We start from the raw sequence: 17,051 nt of genomic DNA, 5'->3' as shown, positions 1-17,051 counted from the left end.
GAATTCCCTCATGCCTGCAAAACAGTTCCCAGCCCCGGGAGAAGGGGAGTGTGCAGGGAGTGGTGTCAGTGCCGTGTGGGACGTGGTGCCCCACACATGAGGCCCTGGGATGTCATTCCCTGGGGGTTCATGGGCTCAGCCCGGGCAATGGAGCTGTGACAGCCACGCTGGGCTGGTTCCTGGAGCTGTGACAGCCACGCTGGGCAGGTCCCTGGGGCTGGTGGCTGGGCTGGGGGGCAGGAGGAGCAGTTTGAGTACTTGAAATGGAATTTCAGGATGGGTTGGGTTGCATGGGGCTGTTGGAGCTCACGGAATCCACCCTCCCTGCAGCGCATCCCTCGGGATCCTGTGTCTCCAGGGAAGGGGATGCACGTGGCCAGCAAGGGACACTGTGGGTGGCTCTGCACGGAGTGTTCCAGCCCCGGGGAGCTCCCAGGGCTCCAGGAGGCCAAACCACAGCACCTGACAGGGAGCTGCCCCCTATCTGTCTGCTCCTGGTGTCATGGGAGATAAATCGCCCCGGGACGTAAACTCAGCCTCGGCCAAGAATTCTTTTTCAGAGGGAAACAATTCCCTGGCTCATACAGTTCACGAAATGTTTTCTTCTGAAGGCTGGAGTTAAAAATCCATACTATTTTAAGAATTTGCTGCTCGTTTTGATCCCTCCAGCCTGGATGCTGTGGTGCAGGAAGGTCCTTGAGGCAGTGATCCCATACCAGCCCCAGCCCTGCAGGTGTCAGGGGCCAATATTAACAAGTGCAGAAGGGCCAGATGCAGAATCCCTCCCACCATCACCAGCAGCAGTTCTGGACAGAAGACAGAGGTCTGTGCAGTCAGGAGGCAGAAGGCAGTAGCTTTATTTTAGGAACAGCACATAGGCATTGGGTAGAGACTGAACTGTGAATATACATCATCCCATTATCAAATCATATCACCAGAAGTCCTGGCTCTTTGAAAATATTCACATAAAAATACCAAAGGGCTTGGAGTTCTAACTAATTCAGAAAGTTACAACATGTAGCAAAATCTATGTACAGCATCTTCTGTCAGGACAGTTTCAAAAGAACCTCCGGTGGTTTAAATACTGGATATGTTTTTTTTAAAAAAAAAAAAAAGAAAAAAAAAATCAACGGAATGCAGTGTGCAACATCCAAAAGGGAAAGAGGAGCAGAGGGAGCATGGCCCTGTCCTGGACCTCTGGGAACACAAGGCTACCCACTACCTGGCACTTAAAGCTGTATAAACGGAGAACACTTGTGAAAATATACTTCACTTTCTACAGCAGGGTTTAAAAAAATACCAAAAACCCGGAGATTTGAGGGTGGTAAGGTCTCCCAGAAATAATGCACCGGTCGGTGAGTGTGTCCTTGAGCGGCGGCGGCAGGACGAGCCCTCGCTCTGCCATCGCGTGGAGGGGTGACCTGCGCTGCGTTTGCTGCGGGGCCGGGAGGTGGGAGCGAGCCGGGATCGGGGGGCGACGAGCGCGTTCTGCACGGAGGAGATGCTCGCAAAGGCGCGCACGGAGCGGCTGCTGCGGGAGCTGGCGGGCGCCTGCACTGGCCCAGGGATGCTGTCCCTCCATCCCGGGGCGGCGCGGGGGAGTGCGGGCAGCGGAGACAGCCAGGCCACGGGGAGAGTGGGGCGTGCACATCGGGAGGTGGGTGTGCACGGTGGAAGGTGGGTGTGCACATGAGAAGGTGGGTGTGCAGGGTGGGAGGTGGGTGTGCACACTGGGGGATGGGTGTGCACGGTGGGAGATGGGTGTGCAAGGTGGCAGGTGGGTGTGCACACTGGAAGATGGGTGTGCACACTGGGAGATGGGTGTGCAGGGTGGCAGGTGGGTGTGCAGAGTGGGAGGTGGGTGTGCACATCTGGAGGTGGGTGTGCACACTGGAAGATGGGTGTGCACACTGGGAGATGGGTGTGCAGGGTGGGAGATGGGTGTGCAGGGCGGGAGATGGGTGTGCACACTGGGAGATGGGTGTGCAGGGTGGGAGATGGGTGTGCAGGGTGGGAGGTGGGTGTGCACGTTGAAAAGTGGGTGTGCACACTGGGAGGTGGCCGTGGACATTTCTGGAGTTCCCTGGGACATTTATTCCCCAGGAAAAGCAGTGAATTCCTGCAGTACCGGGACTCTCAGCACTCCAGACTGGAGCAGGGCAGAGGACGTTTCCCTGTGCCTCTGCTCTGCCTCGGGGCAGCACCTGGGGCTGCAGAGGACTCCCGCTCCTTTTGAGGCTCTCAGGGATTCTGTGCTTTCCAAGGAGGCACCAAAACGCTCCGGGCTGCCTGCTGGCCAGCTCCAGGAACCTCGTGCTGATGGTGTTACACTCTTGGGAAGGTTTCAAGATCCGTCAGCCTCTGGCACAGCCTGAAGCAGAGCTGGGGGCCAGGAAGGAGCCGTGGGCTGGGAAGATCAGACCGGATCCGTCCTGGGGACCACACGGATGTGCCAGGAGGGCTCTGCAAGGTCCCGCTGCTTTCCATTGCCACTGGCTGGCAGTGCAAGGGGATTGAAGCTTCCAGGACACCTCCAGTGATCTCTGCTGCCTCTTACCCTCTGCTCAGGGGCAGCTCCAGCCCCACGAGCTCTGCCCCAGGGCAGAAGGGCTTGGACAGGGAAGGACTCAGCAGCGTCCTCAGGGTCTCAGAGAAGCTGGAGGTGGCCATCCCCCTACTCATGGCCCCGTGCTCCCCTCCCTGCTGACCTGCTCTGGCCTCCCAGGGACTCTATGGCTGGGCTGTCCCCCACCCCAGGGCTGCCTGGGCAGAGCCCCCCACGCTGGGGCGGTGCTGTGGGGGTATGGGGAAGGTCTCCAGAGGCTGCTGATGCCAGGTAGAGGTGTTTGGGGAATGTGGGACAGTGGGGTTTTGCCAGATGGGTGCAAAACCCTTGGCTCAGTGCTCTCCTGGAAATGGAGGGTGCTAAGGAGGCTCTGTCAGGACCAGTGCAGGGCTTGTCTTGGTATCACCCTGATGCCACCCTCTGTCACCTGCGCTGCCTTCTCTGTGCCCACCTGCCCCGACCCCTCTGCCCCTGACTCTGCTGGGTGGTAGCAGGTGGCAGCAGCGTTATTTACAACCAGACTGGACAGGAGCAAATTGCACTTTGTTGGCAATGAATTGTTGCACCTCGGGTGGCCACGGGCCGTCACCAGGCGAGGGGAGAGGTCATCCTGGGGCTGCGCTGGCTCTCGCCCCCCTGCACGTCACTGAGAGCCCTCTGTGGGACAGAAAGGGCAGCGCTGAGAGTGCTGCTGTGGCAGGAGGGAGCTCAGGGTCCTGGCCACAGGGTGCCCAGAGAAGCTGGAATCTCTGGAAGCATCCAGGACCAGGTTGGGCAGGGCTTGGAGCACCCTGGGAGCACCCATGGCAGGGGGTGGGACATGGGGTGATCTCCCTTCCAACCCAAACCATTCCAGGATTCCGTGAACAACCACATCACTCTCCCCTGGGGCTCGTGCTTGAGGCCTCCCCTCAGCGTCCCACCCTGGCCAGGGGATTTGTGTGTTAGAAAAATTGCACCTTATCAGCATTAGAAAAATGGCCTCGTACTCAGGTCCAGCTGCTCACAAAACCCCATCCTGCTCCCACCACTCGCACACAAATAACACACCTTGCTGACACTCCACAGGAGACACCTGGCTGCCTTGGAAAGGTTCAGCTCACCTCAAACTTGCTCATGAATTCTGCAAAAATGCCGAAGAAGGCTTCAGAAGTTGTCATTTTTGAGTCTTCCCCAAAGAAGGACAGCACCTTGCTGAACTCCTCCATGGCCTTGTGCTGCAGGTCGTCCAGGGAGCGCATGGCGGGCTGGGCACTCTCCAGGAAGGACTGCAGGAATTGGCTTAAGGACAAAGAGCTGTTCCATGGCTCTGGTAGGGGTCACAACCCCTTATCAGTCTCTTATCAGATGGCTGAGTTCCAGCCCTGCTGGCAGCAGGGAGGCACGTGTGGAGGTGCTGGCATGTGTGGAGGTGCTGGCATGTGTGGAGGTGCTGGCAGGCTCAGCACAGGTCTCAAGGACAGGTGTCCCAGCACGTTCCCACTGGGGCTGTGACACTCAGGGACACCACCAAACCTGCTCCCCACCTTGGCTAAGAGCAGAGGGAGCTTCCCAGCAGTGCTGAGACAGTGCCAGACACAGCCCTGGCTCTGCAAGGAGCCCCCGGGGCACAGCAGGGTCCCACTGGAGGGGGATTTCCCCTCTCCCAGAAGGATACGGTCATGACAATGGCAAACCTGTCCTCGGGGGTGGCTGGCATGCTGTGACAGGCCTTCTGGATGTCACTCACCGTGGTGTGCAGGTCCTTCAGGTCGGCTGTCAGTGTCCTCTGGTTCACTGCAGGAGAGCAGCGGGGTCAGCAGGGCTGGGGTGGGGAGGCCTGGGATGGTCCCCACGGCACAGGGAGGAGCGTGGCCGTGGGTCAGGGGGTCAGGCTGTCTGTCTGCATTGCTATGCACCAATATCCTGCTGCCCAGGCAGGGAGGACAGCCAGACTGTCCTGCTGGGAGCAGCAGGTTACCAGGAGTTCTTGGTGCTCACACCTGGAGAAGCCAGGGGTGTCAACAGGAGCCTGGAACATGCCAAGGACAAGGAACACTAGTGGTGATGGACACCCAGGTGGCTGGGAGGGGACAGGAGGGACACAGGACAGCAGGACAAGAGGGGACACAGTGGCAGGACTTTGGGCAGCTGGGAGCCTCCAGTGATGGAAGGGTTATTTGAGAGTTAGGCCAGATACAAATTCCAGCTGGGAAAGCTCCAGGTACAGACCTTCCTCAAGTGGAAATTTACAGCTCCAGGCCGGAATTTGCTCCTTTATTTATCCACTGGAGCACTAATTCCCCAGGGAATTGCTCAAAAACCACAGGGGATGGTGTGCAAGGGGAATGCAGCTTGCTTTGTAGAGATTCAATGCATCATTTAAAATCACAGAATCGTGGAATCATTTAGGTTGGGAAAGCCCTCTAAGGTCATCCAGTCCCACTGTTCCCCCAGCACTGCCAAAGCCACCACTAACCCAAGCACTGTCCCCAAGTGCCACATCCACAGGGCTTTGAAATCCCTTCAGGCATGGGGACTCCACCCCTGCCCTGGGCTGGGCAGCATTTCCAGGATGGAATTTTCCCTAAAATCCCACCCAAACCTCCCCTGGCCCAGCCTGAGGCTGTTCCCTCTGCTCCTGTCCCTGTTCCCTGGGAGCAGAGCCCGATCCCCCGGCTGTCCCCTCCTGTCGGGGAGTTGTGCAGAGCCACAAGGTCCCCCCTGATCCCCATTTCTCCAGGCTCAGCCCCTTCCCCAGCTCCCCCAGCCTCTCCTGGGGCTCCATTCCCTTCCCTGGCCATGCTGCAGCCCCTTGGTGTCCTGGCTGTGAGGGCCCAGAGCTGCCCCAGCCCTGGAGGCCCCCCGGCAGTGCCAGCACAGGGACAGGCACTGCCCTGCTCCTGTGTCACACCTGGCCAGCCCCTGGTGACACCTCCAGCCCCCGTGGATGGAGAACAACTCCAGCAGGTGTGTGACTGGTTTTCATTGCAGAAAACAGAGCTGTAGGGTCCTTACTGACCGTGACACAGCTGTGACTGAATCGTGACCCCTCCCCGAGGTGCTGCACCCTCCGCACCACAGGTGACCGTGGCAGTGCAACGCTGGCACCTGCAGCAGCACCTGCACAGCTGGATGGAGGCTGGGCCACACCTTCTGCTGGCACTTCCATTTCCTGTGCCTCCTCTGCACTTCCAAGGTGCCTCTGAACTGGGGAATCTCAGTTTTGGGAATAGCAGGGCAGGGCCAGAGCCTCGTCCCGGCACCGCCAAGCGCGGCAGTGTGGGATGGGTGACACCTCACTGTCACTGAGCTCATCCCCTCTCCTCTTGCTCAGGACCGTTCCTCACGTGTTCTGGCTCCCACCCTGCTCCTGCCAAAGCTGTGCAGCTCCTGGCTGAGCCCAGACCCAGCCCAGACCCAGGGGCATTGAGAGGACACGAGCTCCTTTACCTTTGGCAGCGAGTGGCACTGTCGGGAGATCCTTGGCAAAGCCCAGGAGCTCTGGGAAGTGTTGGCTGAGGGATTTGGCAAGAATGTGCAGGAAGGTGGATTTCCCATCAACAGTCTTGGTCGTGTTCAGCTGCAGCAGAGCAGAACGAGTGAGGACCCCCCTGCAGAGGGACTGGGGCTCACACACACTGGAGGTCCAGCCCCACACTCCCCTGGTTAATGGTTAAATTGGACATTTAATATTTACACACCACGTGTGCTCACATCAGCGGTGTGGAGATGCCCCCTCCTGCAGGGCAGGGTTGTCCCCCTGTCCCCACCCCCTCTGCAGCCCCTGTGGGGTGAGGACCTTCTCCCAGCCACACCTGGGCCCTGGCCAGCTTGAGGTGGGCAGGACTCCTGGCACTGAAGAACCAAACTCAGAGCAGAGTCTCTCTGAAGCCCCCCCATGGATCAATCCAGCCCCTTCCACCCCTGGAGTCTCTTGTGGGAACAGGTTTGCTGGACACAAGGAGCTCCCAGTGTCAGTGTCCCCTGCAGGGGACATGCCTGGCTGTCCTTACCTCAGTGAGGAAGTTGATTTTAAAGCCCGTTGTTTTGCTGGTCTTGGGCTGCCCGTTGTTCAGGTAGTTTCCCATGGCCAGCACGAACTGGAAAGAGGAAACCAGGGAATGAGGAGTTGGTGATCTCCTGGACCTGTGTCCTCCCATCTCCCAGCCCCTGGGACAATGGATTTCTGTTCACCACCCATTAATGTGCAGAAAAACACTGTCCCCATGGATTTAAGGAATTGATGGGGGGTCACTGGCCAGGAGCTACTCAGGAGTTCTATCACTCATCTGCAAATGCCTTTGAGCACAGGGCGACCTCATTTATCCCACCTGCTTTTTTTGTTTTTAAAGCAAAACCAAACGAATCAGCAGCAATTAGGGACAGCTCATCTCAGGAGGGTCACGGAGGAACTGCACAGGGATTTGTTCTCTCTCTGCCAGGCACAGCCAATCCCAGAACCCCCAAAAACCCCTCCTGAGGGGGACAGGCAGTGTGGGGTACACAGGGACCAGCCTGGCATGCTGCCCAAATGTGGGACACGCTCCTGGGGCTGGAGCTGCCCGTGGGTGCTCCTCTGGAATGCTGAGGGCATTGGTGACTTGCTACACGAAGAAGGGACCACCCTGTTACACGAAGAAGGGACCACTCTGACCTCCAGGATCTTTGCCAGCTTCTTGCTGCTTTTCAGCTCTAGGGAGGCCTTGCAGATGCACTCGTAGCTGGCTTTGATCTCCTCGGTCTTCTCCTGCAGGGTGGTCTTGAAGTGCAGGCTGCGCAGGCGGATTTTGTACTCGGGCACCGACAGCATCTGGGGCAGGAGGAGGGCACGGTCACCCTCCCCAGCAGCCACAGTCCCTCCTGCACGGGGCTTTTCCTGCCCTGCTGCCCTGCCACGGGAGCAGGAGGTGCAAGTAGCACACGTGGAGTGGCTGGTTTGCTGCCAGGGGATGGGCACTGCCACACCAACATCCACGGGGGACTTGATCAGTAGAAAATAAATCAGAGCTGGGGAAAGTCCCTGCCCTAGGGGGCAAACGTGGTGGTGGCTCTGCAGTTCTAAACCAGCCCCTGGGAGCTGCCAGACTCCTCAGGCATCAACACAGCATCACCCCCAGTGTCCCAGTGCCACCAGCTCCTTCCACTCCAGGTGTGAGTGTGCACCCAGGTGTGAGTGTGCTGCTGGCGGGGACAGGGCACACACAGACAGGGCACACACAGCCCTCCCAGGTGTGAGTGTGCTGCTGGCACACCTGGGGCCCGGGGCACATGCAGCCCCTCCCAGAGCACGCCCCTGCCCGGGCACCTGCAGCACGAACTGGTCGGGCTCGCTGAGCTTGCCGGGGTTCTCCTTGTAGCTCTGGAAGCGCTGCACCTCCTCCCCGTCCGGGGCGTAGAGCAGGAGCTGCTTGATATGGGACGGCTCCAGGCGATCCGTCTCCATCGTCATCAGGATCTGCCGCAGCTCGATGTGCGACAGCTTCAGGTGGGCGATCAGGATGGCTGCGGGGAGGGAGGCATGGCGCTGTCACTCCAGAGGAAAGGAGGGGACCCCGGGGGTGTGGCAGGGCTGGGGACACACTGCCCGGCGGGACCGGGACAGGACAGGGACATCACCCTCCTCACGGGGTGAGCCTTGTGCAGGTGCCCAGGCAGGCACAGCCCCGGGGCAGGGAGGGTTTTCCACTCCCTGGGACCCCGCAGAGGCTGCACGGGCACCCCACGGGTGGCTCTGCTCCTGCAGCCCCCCAGGACACCCCACACGTCAGGCTGGGACCAGCCCTGCTCCCACAGGCAGGGAGGGATCCCTGGCAGAGTCCCACCAAGCCCTCCCACTCTCCTCCCCACCACAAGCACATCCTGGAGAAGCAGCAGTGCCCTTCCACTGCCCCACCTCACCCCACGGGGCCCTGCAGGACAGTGAGGCACATCCCATCTCCATCCTTCCCCAGAAAGTTTCCTCTTTCCCCCTGCCCGGGACTGAACGCAGCCTGGGGCAGCTCTGGGCTGCAGGAAAATCCATCCCAGCTGAGCTGTGCCCATGGGATCGACCTCGTGTTCCTTCCCTTTACCTGTCCAGTTCTCTACATCCCACCTGTGGGCCCCTTTTGGGGGGTACCTTCACCGTGGACTTGACTTACATGTGTTGTAGGCCTTTTTGTGGGACAAAATTTCAACCACGTCTTTCTTTTTAAAGTTTTCAGGCATGAGAGTTGGCTCTGGAAGAGAAACTGAAAGATTTAATGGTGGGTAAGGACAGGCTCAGGCGGCTCCAGCGGGAAGAAAACTGTCCTGCAAACAGTGAAACCATGAATGAGAGGGAGCAGAAGGGATGCTTTGCACACAGCAATGGCTCCAGGGATCCTTGAATTCTGCGATTCAAAGATCTCCCCAATGGAGGGCTCAGCTGGAGCTGAAAAAGGTAAAACGAGAGGTGAAACACACAGAAAATCCCAGACTGCTCAGAAACATCCTAAATACAGTGTCCCCTGAGAGGAGTCCCATTTCATCCCACTGCCAGCTGGGCAGCGTGGCCCTTGCAGGAGAGCTCAGACATCCCAGATTTTTTACTGGAATGCCTCCCACCAGGATCACCAGCACTCCACAGCCCCAGCCTGTACCCTGCTCTGGGTTTGTGGCACCCCAAAACTGCTGGGTGGGAGATCCCAGTGGGTGTGGGGGACACCCCAGCTGAGGAGCAATGGGGGCTGCACAGGCACAGAGCTCCAGACCCATCACAGCTCCTGGGGGACATCCACTGACGGTTTGTATGAAAAGCAAAGTGTTGCTGCTGGTGATTTCTTTGGGCACAAGAATGTTTTCATGGCTTTTTCAGCATTTCCAGAGTTCTCAAGCACTGGAGCTGCGACTGGTGAAAGCTTCCAGCTGGGTTTCAGTGCCCAGTGGAATGTGGAAAGAAGATAGATCACGGCAGCAGAGATAATTAAGGGAGACAATGAAACTATCTCCACCTTAATGATCCGCTGTGCCACCAGCCACAAAATCCTGAGGATGAACAAATTCATGCCACGGGTGATGACACTGACAGGCATTGCCTTGCTGCCCATCCAGTCCCAGTTCCTCCCAGTTCCTCCCAGCTCCTCCCAGCTGGCTCTGGTCTCTGCTGGTACCAGGAGCTATTTTGGGGCTCAGTACTTACTCGTGGGTTTCTGAGTCCCGAAGTGCAGCTCCAGGTCGAGGTATTTGACCATGTCACTCAGCTTGTCGTAATCCGAGTCCTCCCCGAGCTGTGGGGGAGAAAGAGTCAGGAGCTGGCACAGGGACAGCCCGGCAGTGCCCACCCGTGCTGGCACCTTCCCTGTCCCCCACACTGAGCTCCGTGTCCCCAGGAGGAGCCAGGACGGGCTTGTGGCACCGTCCTGTGGCTGGAGGCTCAGCCTGCAGATTCCCTCAGCTCCTGGCACAGCTGAGATCCTACAGAGCATCTCTGTCTTCGCTTGCTCCTTGGTCGTGATCCCTTTACTGAAGGATAAAATGGGAATTCCAGGAGCTTCAGGAGTTTTTCTGCACTCTGAAAAAAATCCCTGTGAAGAAGTGTCTTCCTTCCCGGAGCGCTGGGGAGAGGGAGCTGCAGGATTTCGAGTGCCTGTGGAAGTGGAAGGTGATCCCACAGCTCCCCTCTGGCTGCTCAGGGCACAGGGAATACGGAACGCCGGGAGAGACGCAAGGGCTGGGATTTAAACCCCAAGCAGGGATTGGATCCACCTCAGACTTCTGCACCATGTCCACGGTGCCAAAAGACTGTCGTGTCTTGTCTCACCCCTCACCTCTGCTGTCCCCTGCCCTGTCCTGGGCTCTGTCCTCACTTTGCCCCGACCATCCTCATCCTTTCCCACTGATAAAACCACCCACAGCTGCAGAGCACATCTGGAGGCAGCTCCTGGCTGTGGCAGCCCCTCAGGGCAGGGCAGCGCTCCCCAGGGCTCTGTGGCTGAAACCAGCACCTCAGAGGATTTCCAGGCCCTCTCCCTACGCCAGCAGTTCGGTCCAAACCGCTGGAAGGACGACACGAATCCCTGCAGAGCTTTAGCACAGCTCGCTGCTCCCCAGGGCGCGCCGGGACCCCCGTGCCTCACCGCCCTGCCCTCTCCCGGGCCATACCTGCCCCCAGATGGTCCCCTCCGAGTTCTCCACCTGCTCCCAGCGCAGCCTCTTGACGCTCATGTGGTTGGACTCGCTCCGGCGGTGCAGCAGCCCGCGGTGCAGCGGGGGAGCGCAGGGCACGGGCGGCGGCGGCGGCGGCGGTGGCGGCGGAGGGATGGGGTGCAGGTGGCTCACCAGGGACTTGGGGGCCGGTGCCGAGCTGGCCTTGGTGGCCTCGGCCTTGGCGGGGCCGCTCTGGGCGTCGTGGAACTGCAGCGGGGGCGGCGGGGGCGGGGGGCTGAGCGGAGGAGGGGGGATGTGGTCCGAGAGCGTGGAGTAGGTCAGGGAGCTGCCCTCGTCGCTGCTGCTGATGTACTCGCTGCTGCTGACATCGTTGGTGACGTAGCTGCCCTGGTCATCCTGGAAACTCATCTGGGGGGACACAGAGCAGAGGGTGAAGGTGGCACCTCGTCCTCCACCCAGCATCCTCCATCCACACCGCCCCGGTGTGTCCCGCCCCTGATGCCTTAAGCTTTAGAGTTCAAATTTTCAGATCCTGTGCTGCCTAGGTGTGCAGTTCTGAGCCTCAAGTGCTAGTCAGCTCTCTTCACAGAGCAGGGAGACAAAATAAATCTTTTTCCTGCTAAGGACCAAGGAAAACTTTCAGCCCCAACGGCACAAAAAACGGTGGACTGGAGGGAGGAACAAGAAGGGTGGGACCTCACGACCTGCAGCTGTAATTGGACAATTAAACCCAATATGCAAAGGGACCAAAACTTATAAAAATGTAAGGTCTTGTGACCAGCGAGGCATTTTGTGACCATTCTTAGTCCACTTTGGGTGTAACCCTGTCCTGCCCAAGGTGGATCTTGGAGGCCTTTCAATAAATATTTACTTTATTCTCTAGCCCTGTCCAGCCTCTGTTTCAGCTCAGCCTTCCCAAGGCATCACCCCTCCCTGCCACCTGCAGAGCCCCAGGACGTGTCCCCTGAGGCCGCCCACGGGCAGCTGCACACCCAGGTCACCTCTGAGCACCCCGTGCCACGCTCACCTCCTCGTAGTCATTCTCGGGGGTGAGGAAATCGTCCACGATGGTGACGCGGTGCCCCAGCTGCTCGCTGAGCGCGTCCAGGAACCTGTCGGTGTCGCGGCTGCGCGGGGGCCGGGAGAAGGTGAAGAGCTTCTTCCTCCGCGACAGCGGCGAGTACTGCCGGTGCTTGGGCGACGGCGCCGGGCTGCTGTCCAGGCTCACGTAGGGGTTGGACTCGGTGCTGCACGGCGAGGCCACGCTGCTGTGCAGGCGGTAGTAGCAGGGTTGGGTGGCCAGCGGCTCGCCCGGCCACGCCAGCCCCGGCTTGCGGCCACCTGCGGGACAGAGGCAGGTGCTGCACGGGTGTCGCCTTGATTTTTCAGCCTTCGGATGTTTTACGTTTCTGTACTGGGCGTTTCTCGCGCGTTGTAACATGAACAAAGAACGATGTTCTGTAAATCATGCATTTCTTCTTGCGGGAAGGACAAACTGATGGACTTCTGGCTTGACCAGTGGGGTCAGAGAGGTGTCAACCTCGTCCCCCAAAGTCCAAACCCTATTTAAACCCAAACCCCAAAATAGACCTTCTTCTTTCTCGTCTCACAGCTGGACAGTGTGAGTGTCCTTCTTTCATGTCCGTGAGGTGACACTTGGGCGGCCTGAAGAGCCCGAGGGAGGAGAGGGAGAAGGAGCTGCCCAGGCAGAGCCCGAGCTGCAGAGCAGCACACTGTGATCCCACGGGATGCTCCATCCCATGGGATGCTCCATCCCACACACAGCCCGCTGCCCTCCAGCAGCCGCAGCTCTGCAGAGCCAGCACTGCGCTCATGGCTGATCCTTATGAAATGGCAACAAGAGGACTTTGTGTTCTCCTCCAGCTGCCCTGCCAGCACTGCCCACGGTCACCTGAGCTCCCCCAGAGGTACCTGCTGTGTGCGGCAGCTCCGGGGCCGGGGGGGATGTCCTGTGCAGGCCAGGGTTGCCCATCTTGCCAGCGAAGCCGCCGATCAGGCGATTCTCCAGCTCCGCATAGACGGCCGACATCTGGGCAGGGACAGAGAGCTGCTGCTGTGCCCACCCACACAGGGCCTGGGGACCCACAGAGACCTGCCATGGGCCCCCAGACACCTGCCATGTCCCCGCAGAGACCTGCCATGTCCCCACAGACCAGGCTCACCAGAGAAGCTGTGGCTGCCCCACCCCTGGCAGTGTCCAAGGCCAGGCTGGACAGGGCTTGGAGCACCCTGGGATAGTGGAAGGTGTCCCTGCCCATGGCAGGGGTGGGACTTTAAAGTCCTTCCAACCCAAACCATTCTGGGACTCTCTGGCCCATCAGTACCCATCTCTTACTCTTTAAAGGGGACTTCACCCCAGCCCAGGCCACTCTGCCTCGTCTGAGCCCCCCAAGAGCCTCTCACTGATGAGGCTGCAGGAAGACACGGGCAGACATCAGCCTCATTAAAGGTGGCTAATTGCCCAGGGGGGTGACCTCAGAGAGGCAGGGACAGCGCCCTGCAGGTGTTCACCCACAGACACGTCCTCCCATTGTTCCTGCTGCCCTGTGTTCACACTGAAGGAATCAAAGCGCCTTCCTGTGCACACACCACCCCACGCCCGTGGGCAGAGCCCTCCCAGAGGTGTCCCTCGCCCCGTCACACCATTTTGGGATTGGGTGTCTCCGGGAGGGACGTGCCATCACCAGCCTGCCTCTCTCCAGGGATCAGGCGAACGGGGACCTCCACGGTGTCACTGCCTGCGGGAGGGAGGGACAAAGCAGTGACTCCTCTGCCCGTGCCCCCAGCTCCCCGCAGCTACAAAGGGACCTGGAGTGACTCTCCTGCCCCAGCTCCTGGCTCTGGGGGCCCGAGGGAGCAGTGCAGGGTGGGTTTAAGGTCAGCATGGCAGTTCTGAGCTGCTCCACTCTTCCCCTGGGGCAGCTGAGGACAGGGCTGCTCCCCACAGCTGGCCAACATCTGCCCAGACACGGCTCCCCTCCTGCACACGCAGCTGTCGGCTGCTTTCCCTGCTCTAATCCCCACCAGAAAAGCTCCTCAGAGCCAAGTTAGAGGATCTTTCCCCCGGGAAATGTCTCAGACCCCCTCTGACAGCTGAGGGACACCACGTGCCAGGGAGGTCCTTTGGGAGGTCATGGGGAGGTCGTGGTCAGGAGCAAGGGTCAAGGCCCCTGAAGCATCAGCCAGGAGCGATGGGAACAGGCAGGTCTGTGTCTCCTGAGGGGAGGGAGGGCTTGTGCCACGAATGGGGTTCATCAAGAGTCTCAAAGTTGCCTTGAACCATGATCTCCTTCCTCACCTGGATTTCACAAATGGGGTTTTCCCTGTTAATTTGGTGGAATCTGAGAATGTTCAGAGGGAAGCCATAAATTTGGCCCCAGCAGGACCAGTTCACATCTGAGTAATGGGAGGGGTTGGAAACAACATTCAGCCTTATGATCAAGTGGCCTCTTATTGAACTGGCTCTTTCACTGTGGAATCGCTGTCTCTGGAGGTGCCCAAGGCTCCCCTGGATGTGGGACTCAGTGCTCTGGGCTGGGTGACAAGGTGGGGAACAGTCACAGGTTGGACACGATTACCTTGGAGGGCTTTTCCCACCTGAATGATTCTGTGATTGTATAATCCTGTGATTCTGTTTCTGAATACAAAGCTTTCCCACCAATGCCTCAGTGCTGGCTCTGCTCTGACCTCCACCTTTGCCTCCACCTTCTCCCATCAGGAATTTGGCTTGGGGCAGAGCAGGACACTGCAGGCACAGCCCCCAGGAGCCAGCCCCCCATCACCCACCTGCTGCCCCCTCCTCAGGGCGGGGGGTCCGGAGGCTGCCCCGGCACAGGGAGGCCCCTCGCACGGAGCTGCGGTACCGATCCTCGGCCTCTGCCTCAGCTGCAGCAGGAGACACCTCTGTGAGGCAGAGCCCACAGCTCCCCAGCCCTCCTCACCCCGGCACAGGTGCCCCCAGGGCCCCCCAGGGCCAGGGGACTCCCAGCAGCTGCCATGCCCAGGGAGCTGAGCAGGTTCCAGGTGCTCCTGCCAGCCCAGGGCAGGGATGGATGCACAGAGATGGGACACCCAGTCCATTTTGCCAGCAGGATTGGCATTCACCAGCTCGTGGCCCACGTGAGGCTCCAGCCCCGAGCTGGGCTGGTCCCAGTGAACCCTTCCTGCCCCCAAGGGAAAAGAAGGAAGTGGGGGCAGCCCTGGAAAGCTGCCTGGAGGGAGCACATGGTCCATGCATCGCCCATGTGCAGCTCAGCGTGGTGGCTGGGAGAGGCTCAGGCTCACAGCAGGATGGAGGGAACAGAGCATCCATGTCTGAGGTACCCGACAGAGCAGCACTGGGACGTGGAGATCACCGGAGTTTGGGAGCCCAGGGGAAGGACCAGCCCAAAGCCAGAGATCTCTGGTCATGGTGCATCCAGGCACAGACACACAGAACAACCAAGACTGCTCGTGCTCAGAGACTGCCCCGTTCACCTGAGACACTGAGAGGGGCCAGGGACCAGCCGGAGCTGGCAGCAACAGCCTGGGACAGGGAGACTTGCTCCTGTGCTTCCCTCCTCCTGGCTGGGCATTCCTGCTCTGCATTCCTGGAATGTGGCTGTGAATTTGGGTTATACACTAATGACAGGGCATGAATTCTTGGGAATGCACAGCCCATGGCTGAGCTGTGATTCTGCACACACAAAGCAGAGGTGGCTGAGTGCAAATCCAGTGAGCAGATCCAGTGTGCAAGGAGCACAGGATCCCGTGCACAACAGGAGGGATTTGCACCAGGACTTGGAGCTGTTTCTGCTTTCTGCTAAAATCACTTGTGTTCCCCCAAAAGCCTCTCTTCAAGCAACACTTCTTTTACCTTTGCTGAGTCTAAAGTTAATTAATGTGAGTAGCTGAGAACAGGAAAATTAGAAGCAATTAAGAGAGCAAACGCACAGATTAGAACATTTCACTTCAAGCCTGCTCTCCCCAATCCACCGCTGGCTTTTTGCCACAGAACCAGGAGAGGGTGAGGGGACGGGGGACCAAGGACAGGGGGGTCACCAACTGCCTTTGAGTCTTTTTGGGGAGAGCAGCACCACCTCTTCCCACCATGGATGTTTCTGTGACATCCCAAGGGACACTGTGTCACCCTTATTTTACCTCTCTGATCTGAGTGCTGCCCTTAAACCAGCTGCTCCCTTCCTGGATTTCCTCACCTCCTATGACCTGAACAGCTTCCAAAAGCCTTTGCTCCCAGAGTTCTGGTACCATCTCTCCTCTCACTGCAGTTTCATTCCAAAACTACACCAACACAACTGAGTTCCCAGCACCTGTCAGGACATGATGTGTCCATCCTGGGGGACTCCCTCTCACCTGCCAGGGCCTTGTACCCCAGAAACCTGTCAATCTTTTGCTGGCAGTGCTCCTGCTCCTCGTAGGTCAGCAGCTGGTAGATAAACTGCCAGAGCACTTGCTTGGCTGGTGTGTCCAGCACCGGGTACACATCCACAATGAGGGTGTCGATGTTCCTGCAAAACAGGAGGGGGGGGGGGCTGGGCAGTGAGGGCGTCCCTCCTGCACAGCCACGGCTCTGCTGCCTCCCAGCCTCACCTTTGGCATGGGCTGATTTCTTCCCTGCTGCTGGAACCCTGGGCACTGAGAGTTTCAGACTTTCTGTGTTCACAGGCACTGACCCCCAAGCAAACACTGCATTGGACTGAGGCCGTGGAAAAGGCTCCCAAAATTGAGTGACAGCCCTGGGATTGTGGGTGTGGGGTTTGGATAGAAGTGTGTGATGTCACAGGGTACAAAACTTAGAGTTTAAGGGTTTAGAATATAGTAATATATATACAGCAAGATGGAGGACTTAGGGTGTTGGCTAAGTTCTTCTTTTTTCTCCTTCTTCTTCATGGGTTTGGGTGGTTTTTTGTGATTGGGTGAAAACATTCGCATTGCGGCCCACGGGTGTTTGGTTATTGGGTTAAAAGTAAAAATAATTTAGCTGCCATCTCTTAATTGGACAATTTGTCCTTGAAAAGGCCTTGTAGAGTTAGAGAAGTACTCCATTTTGCACCTAGCCAGTTAGAAAACTGCAGAACTCATGGTAATATAGATAAGAATTAATAAAAATCTGAGTCCCAACACGAAACTGCATCTCCCGTGCAATCAATCCTGGCTCTGGCAGAGGAAAAAAAAAAAAAAAAAAAAAAAAAAGACAAAACTTTGACACCCTGCAGATGTGCAGGGATTAAAAACCACGTGGATGTGGCTGCTGGGGACATGGTCAGTAGTGGTCAGCAGTGCTGGGGGAAGGGTTGGACTCAAAGGTCTCAGAGGGCTTTTCCAGCCTAATGGACTCTGTGATTTTATGTGTAAG

At 58.3% G+C, this 17,051-nt stretch overlaps 1 protein-coding gene across 2 annotated transcripts in view; it reads right to left on the bottom strand.

Moving 5' to 3' along the window:
* Positions 1–2,820: 2,820 nt before the first annotated feature.
* Positions 2,821–17,051, bottom strand: part of GRID2IP (Grid2 interacting protein) — a 33,094-nt gene continuing 18,863 nt past the window's right edge. Inside the window, exons 7-22 of one of the 2 annotated variants that reach the window (XM_066198004.1) lie at positions 16,016–16,203; positions 15,470–15,490; positions 14,483–14,572; positions 13,340–13,461; positions 12,608–12,725; positions 11,703–12,016; positions 10,670–11,083; positions 9,708–9,795; positions 8,689–8,766; positions 7,854–8,050; positions 7,203–7,358; positions 6,562–6,648; positions 5,999–6,128; positions 4,224–4,342; positions 3,670–3,834; positions 2,821–3,223 (exon numbers count right to left, since the gene is read on the bottom strand). In XM_066198004.1, coding sequence (XP_066054101.1) covers positions 3,152–3,223; positions 3,670–3,834; positions 4,224–4,342; positions 5,999–6,128; positions 6,562–6,648; positions 7,203–7,358; positions 7,854–8,050; positions 8,689–8,766; positions 9,708–9,795; positions 10,670–11,083; positions 11,703–12,016; positions 12,608–12,725; positions 13,340–13,461; positions 14,483–14,572; positions 15,470–15,490; positions 16,016–16,203 — 2,359 coding nt within the window. In that variant the 3' untranslated portion in view covers positions 2,821–3,151. Of the gene's footprint in view, positions 3,224–3,669; positions 3,835–4,223; positions 4,343–5,998; positions 6,129–6,561; positions 6,649–7,202; positions 7,359–7,853; positions 8,051–8,688; positions 8,767–9,707; positions 9,796–10,669; positions 11,084–11,702; positions 12,017–12,607; positions 12,726–13,339; positions 13,462–14,482; positions 14,582–15,469; positions 15,491–16,015; positions 16,204–17,051 lie in introns of both variants that reach the window. The other variant, XM_066198003.1, reaches the window with a different exon arrangement.

Source organism: Chamaea fasciata, unplaced genomic scaffold (assembly GCF_029207755.1).
Source record: "Chamaea fasciata isolate MVZ Bird 193981 ecotype frontalis unplaced genomic scaffold, bChaFas1.0.hap1 SCAF_16, whole genome shotgun sequence".
Taxonomy (NCBI): Eukaryota; Metazoa; Chordata; class Aves; order Passeriformes; family Sylviidae; genus Chamaea; species Chamaea fasciata.
Note: the sequence above shows the minus strand (reverse complement) of the source record. Positions and strands in the feature narration are given on the sequence as shown.